Raw genomic sequence first — 6,560 nt, 5'->3', positions numbered from 1 at the left:
CTCGTGTCCGGGCTCACAGAGGGGCACCTTCTGGCAGTACTGGCAGGGCTCGTCGGCACAGCTGTGCCCTGGGGGACATTTGCAGTCGTGGTCCTGCGCCGCCTCGCAGGGGCTGCTGCTTCCTGCCGAAAGGAAAGGGTTAAAAAGGCAGGAATTCCCATTCTCCTGGGAAAAGGCTGGAAAAAAGGGTTACCAGGGAGGTGTCACTGCCACCCACCCTGCTGGGGGGTGGTTGAGGAGCCCTGGGCATTTTGGGGGGGGCGGGGGTGTACAGCTCCTCCGGACACATTGACACACGATTTCCACGTAATTTCCAACATTTACACACAGGTGTGCACAATTTATACACAGCTACACACAAGTTCCACAGCATTTCCCCAGAATTTACACTCTGTACACACATTTACACACAATTAGCCACATTTACACGTATTTACACACAGTTTACACACAATTTACACACATTATACACACAATTTACACACATTTATACACGTTCACCCACAATTACACACAAATTACTCACCATTTACCCACAATTCACCCACATTTCTACATATTTACCCACAATTTCCACACATTTACACACACTTTACACTCATTTCTACACAATTACCACACATTTACACACAATTGCCACATCATTTCCACTATTTACCTACATTTACATACATTTATACACAATTTAAACAATCTACACACATTTATACCCATTTACACACAATTACACACAATTTACCCACATTTACACAAAATTTACACACAACTTCCACACCATTTACACAATTTACCCACATTTACACAAAATTTACCCACAACTTCCACACCATTTACACAATTTATATACATTTACACACAATTTACACACATCTATACACAATTTACACATTTACATAAAATTTACACACAACTTCCACATCATTTACACAATTTATATGCATTTACACACAATTTACACACATCTATACACAATTACACACAATTTACCCACATTTACACAAAACTTACACACAACTTCCACATCATTTACACAATTTACCCACATTTATAACACAATTTACACACATTTACCTACATTTACCCACATTTGCCCACACAATTTCACACAATTACACCCATTTACCCCCAATTTCCACACTGTACCTATGCTTACCCGCATTTACCCATCATTTACACCCAATTTACACACATTTCCACCAAATTTCCACCCTGTACCTCCATTTACACCCCCCCTGCCCATCCTCACCTCCTTTCCAGGTGCATTTAGGGCAGCACTTGGTGCCATCTCCCCACACCGCTCTCATCTCTCCATCCTGGCACTGCCCTGCCCGGCCCTGCCGTGCCCAGTGCCCCAGGAGCAGCACCAGGAGCAGGAAAACTCCATTCCTCTGCTTGGGCATCTTCTTGGGCAGTGCCACCCTGGCGTGGGCAGTGCCACCAAGTCCCTGGCACTGCTCTGTCCCCTCCACAGAGGAAGGCGTTGGGGTTTTGTGGCTGAACTCTTCCTGCTTTTTAGGGGGCGGGGAGAAGATTTGCTTTAAAATGGCAGAGTCTGAGTGTCAGGCATGGCCCAGGGAGGAGCAACAGGGGCAGAGAAAGGGGTGGCTCCATAAAAATGGGGGTTTGGAAGGGTTTTGGGGGCATAATTGAGGATTAAAGGGGATTAAATTTGGGTTGTGGGGTCAGGGAATGGTTGGGGTTGGGAAGGAGCTTAAAAATCAGCTCATTGCTGACACCTCCCACTGTCCCAGGGTGCTCCAACCTGGCCTGGGACACTTCCAGGGATGGAGCAGCCATAAATTCTCTGGGAATTCCATCCCAGCCCTTCATCACCCTCACAGCCAAGAATTTCTTCCCAATATCCCATCTAAATCCGATCTCTGTCAGTCTGAAACCATTCCCTGTGTCCTGGCACTCCATCCCTTGGAAATATCCCTCTGGGGGATGAACCTGTCCCTAAAACCCATCCCAGCCATGCCCCCTGTGGCACCTGACACCTGTTGTTTATCACAGCAAGAACCACGAATTTCTTTCTTTCTCTCTTTTTTTTTTGCTGTTTAGGTTTCTTCTCTTTTTTTTTTTTTGCTCTTTGGGTGTTTTTACCCTTCGAGCTGCTCAGGTCCTGTCAGATGACGAACATTTCCAGTCAGCTCAGACAATGATTGTTCCTGCCAGGCCTGAAGCTCCAGAGTCAGCAGTGACCTTTCAGAAATAACCTGATTTATCTCCTGTCTCATCTCTGGGGTTTTTCTCAGCAGCTTCACCTGTGTCTGCTGCCAGGAGCTGACATTTTACCACTCAATCCTCTCCTTGCTCAGGCCTCAAATGCAGAGCCCACTTCCCACCCCAAAAAAACTCTTTTCCAGCCAGCCCCACACGTGGATCAGGGCAAATTCCAACCGTAAATTCAAATTGTCATGGAAAAGAGGGGGAAATGTCACAGATTTAATCCCTTTTCCACATCCTGGGGTACCACAACCTGCAAGGATGAGACTGAGGGAAAAACCAGAGGATTCTTGCACCCCTGTGGCACTTGGAGCTCTGTCTTCAGGGCACTGAAAACACATGGAATTATCCTCATCCAGAGGCACATTCCTTGGAGAATTTGCAGAATTTGGGGGTCAGGCTCTGGGACAGGATGAGAGGAAATGGCCTCAAATCCTGTCAGGGGAGGGTCAGGTTGGGGTTTCCTCATGGAAAGAGGGGTCAGGCATTAGAAAGGGGTGGAATTCCCATCCCGGGAGGTGTCCAAGGAATTCCTGGATGTGGCACTTACGGATCAGTCACAGGTTGGACTCTGATCCTGGAGAGCTTTTCCAACCCAAACAATTCCTGTGATTTCTCTGCCCACATTCAGGATCTCCAGCTGGACACATCACCTCAATTTCCTTTCTTCCCGGAGCCTTCTTTTCCTTTCCTTTTTTCTTGCAGCTTTGCTGAGGTGACCAAATGACGCGTTTTGGAGAAAACAAAAGGAAACCACCCCCAAAAAAAGCGTCACCGCTTCTCAAAGCCATCCCTGCCTCTCGTGAGGCCCGGTGGCTTCCCCGTCACCCCTCAGGCCTCACGTCAGCACTGCCAGAAGGTTTTTAGCAGAATTTTTGGTTTCCTGATGCTGATTTTTTTGCTGATTACCCAAAATAGGGGAGGAAAGAAAGCCTGAGCTTCCCCTGCCAGTAAAAAAAAAGAATTTCTGAGTGATTCACAAGTCGTTAGGCCCGGCTGCAAATTGCCGGCAGGCCCCAGCTCTGAAATCTTTTCATCCCACTGTGGAAAACTCCATGGATACTTCTAGGATTCACAGAGGGAAGGGCTCTGTGCTTTTGGGGAAATAAATTTCCCTCAGGCTGGACTTAAAAAAACCTTTTGGGCTGACAGCAACAGTATGTTACTCACAGGATGAGGTCGTTTGTCACACCAAGAGCCAGGAAATTGGTGAAAGGTCTGGAGATTGGGGCACGAGGAGCAGCTGAGGGAGATGGGGAAGGGCTGGGGAATTCCTGAGGGAGCTGGGAAAGGGAGAAAAGGGGGATCAGGGGGGATTTTGTGGCTCTGCACAACTCCCTGACAGGAGGGAACAGCCCCAGGTGGGGCTCTGGGACAGGGAACAGGGCCAGGATGAGAGGGAACAGCCTCAGTTGCTCCAGGAGAGGTTTAAGTTGGAGATCAGGAGGAATTTCTCCATGGAAAGGGTTGTTAAACGTGGGAATTGCTGCCCTGGAGGTGTCCAAGGAAGGCACTCGGGGCTCTGGGCTGGGTCATTGTCACAGGTTGGGGATCAGGCACAGCTTGGAGTCTGATCCTGGAGGGGTTTTCCAGCCCCAATAAAGGAATTCTGTGGAAGAACAGCAGCTCCGGGGCTGCAGGAAGGGTGGGAGAGCCTGGATATCAACTCCCAGAGCACCAGGAGCAGGGACAGCTCACCCAGGGCTGCCCAAAAACTTCCTAAAGATCCTGAAGGACAAAGCAGTTATCCACGATTTATCTCCCTGAAACCGGGAGAGAAAATCACGGGAAATGGTTGTGCTCCTTCCCTTTTTTAAACTTTTTTTCCCCTGCAAGTTCTGCTTTTAAGCTCATCTTGTGGTTTTGCCTGGCTATCTCTGGCATTCCCAAATTTTGAGGGCTTGCAGTGCCCAATTCCTGCCCTCTGGCACACAGGGAGGATTCCCTGCCCTGCCCAGGAATCCCAGGACGTGGCAGAAACCTGGAGCGAAACCCTCACCCCAAATCCATCGAAACCCCTGGATCCTTCCCAAAAACTCATGGAAAGATTCCCCTCTTTGGGCTCCAAAAGTGGTGACTCCACGAGGAAAATCCCAAGAAATCTGACATTCCCAGAGGGAGATCAACCCAGACAGAGGGAAAATCCAGAAAAACCCCAAACCCAGGCTCAGCCCCAGTATCTCCAGTGACCTTTTTTCCATCTCTGGTGGCAAACCTGAGTCACGTCGAGGCTGCTCCGAAGCAGGGGAGGATGTGGAGAGAGAAAAAAAGCAGGAGATAAAGGATCTGGCGTAGCCACAGCAACAGAAACTCGTCACAGGCCGCCAGGGAAAACCAAAAAAGGAAAAAAGAAAAGGAGGAAGTGACCATGAAAAGAATTGTTCTGATCTACAGGGGGTTTTTAGCTCTTTTGTTTTAAAAAAAATTAGAATAACTGCTGAACACGAAGTACAAATGTCAGATCTGCAGCTTGAAAGGGCTCATCAAGACCGGCAAAATTCAGCTTATTTATATTTTTTCCAGCGTGGCTCAAATATTGTCAGTTCTTGCCTCAATATTTATCCAAAATTGGATAAATAAGGAAAAAAATTCCCTTCATTTAAAATAAATATTGATGATGAAACTGCAGGCTGAAAATAGAAATAGTTTGGATTGAAATGCTAAAGGGGTTGGGATTTTGTTTGGGTTTTCTCCTGGTTTTTGGTGGAATTCCAAGCTCTGCAGCTCACACAAACAATGGAAGGGGCTGGTGCAGCTGAAGGCAAATTAGCCAGGAAAAAATGGGATTTTTTTTCCCCTCAGGAATACAATTATTATCCAGGAAAATTGGCGTTTTTCTCCCTCAGGAATACAATTATTTCTCATTTTCCCAGGTGGATTTTAAAACAAACTGCAGGGACAACATTCCAGCATTTTGAAGGTGCAGAGCTCAGCCTGAGCCTCTCAGTGTGTCTGAAAAAGGGGAAATTTGGGTGAAAAACAGGAACTTTGGTGCCCCAGAGCTGCACCTCTGACGAGTGAAAGTTTCATTCGTGTGGGAAGGGAGTGTGGGCAGGAGCAAATTGCTCCAGATTCTCTGCTCATTTTTAACTATTTCCTGGCAGTTCAGGCAGGACTGGAGCAAAAAAAAATTCCAAATTTTCACTGAGCTGTGGTGATTAAAAAGAAATCAATCGGGTTTTATTTACAGTGAAATTTTGGTGTTGTTTTCTTGAAATTGGCACCCAAATCCTCAAAAACTCCAAGCACAAATCCCAGAGCGGTTTGGGGTTTTGTGGAATTTTAAAGATCAGCTCATTCCAACCCTCATTCCTCCAACAAATGTCCCAAATCCCATTAAATACCATGGATAAATCCTCTGATGGGATTATCTTGTGGTGGGATCCAGGAATTCTGCAGCAGGAATTCTCTGCCCTCTTTCCCAACAAATCCAACTCATCCTCAGCCACCCCAGCAGGGCCAGCATTCCTTCCTTTTCCAGGCAGAAGGGAAGGTGGTTTTTTGGGAAATCCCTGGCTGGGGAGCTGCAGGAAGGACACTGAGCCAGGGGCATCTTCCTGGAAAACTCCTGGGATTCTTGGAAGCCGTTGAGGAGCCCAGGGGACAGAGGAGCTGTGCTGGTGACAATTCCCCTGTTCCTGGGGGTGTTCTCATCCCCACCCATGGGCTCAGGAGTTCCCAGAACGCTCCTGGGGCACCTGGAAATGTGGGATTTGAGCTCAGGAGTTCCCAGAATGTTCCTGGGGCACCTGGAAATGTGGGATTTGAGCTCAGGAATTCCCAGAATGTTCCTGGGGCACCTGGAAATGTGGGATTTGAGCTCAGGAATTCCCAGAATGTTCCTGGGGAACCTGGAAATGTGGGATTTGAGCTCAGGAATTCCCAGAATGTTCCTGGGGCACCTGGAAATGTGGGATTTGAGCTCAGGAGTTCCCAGAATGTTCCTGGGGCACCTGGAAATGTGGGATTTGAGCTCAGGAGTTCCCAGAACGTTCCTGGGGCACCTGGAAATGTGGGATTTGAGCTCAGGAGTTCCCAGAATGTTCCTGGGGCACCTGGAAATGTGGGATTTGAGCTCAGGAGTTCCCAGAATGTTCCTGGGGAACCTGGAAATGTGGGATTTGAGCTCAGGAGATCCCAGAACATTCCTGGGGCACCTGGAAATGTGGGATTTGAGCTCAGGAATTCCCAGCACCTTCCTGGGGCACCTGGAAATGTGGGATTTGAGCTCAGGAATTCCCAGAATGTTCCTGGGGAACCTGGAAATGTGGGATTTGAGCTCAGGAATTCCCAGAATGTTCCTGGGGCACCTGGAAATGTGGGATTTGAGCTCA

General features: G+C 48.0%; 1 protein-coding gene across 1 annotated transcript in view; it reads right to left on the bottom strand.

Moving 5' to 3' along the window:
* TNFRSF18 (TNF receptor superfamily member 18) overlaps positions 1-1,715 on the bottom strand; it is a 5,390-nt gene extending 3,675 nt beyond the window's left edge. The window contains exons 1-2 of the mRNA XM_042032125.1: positions 1,247-1,715; positions 28-122 (exon numbers count right to left, since the gene is read on the bottom strand). Coding sequence (XP_041888059.1) covers positions 28-122; positions 1,247-1,400 — 249 coding nt within the window. The 5' untranslated portion in view covers positions 1,401-1,715. The remainder of the gene's footprint in view (positions 1-27; positions 123-1,246) is intronic.
* Between the last annotated feature and the right edge of the window lie 4,845 nt (positions 1,716-6,560).

The sequence above is a fragment of the Corvus kubaryi genome, unplaced genomic scaffold, assembly GCF_017639235.1.
Source record: "Corvus kubaryi isolate FWS band 111438036 unplaced genomic scaffold, C.kubaryi_AGA036_p1.0 37352, whole genome shotgun sequence".
Taxonomy (NCBI): Eukaryota; Metazoa; Chordata; class Aves; order Passeriformes; family Corvidae; genus Corvus; species Corvus kubaryi.
The sequence above is the reverse complement of the archived record's forward strand: the minus strand, read 5'-3'. Positions and strand labels throughout refer to the sequence as shown.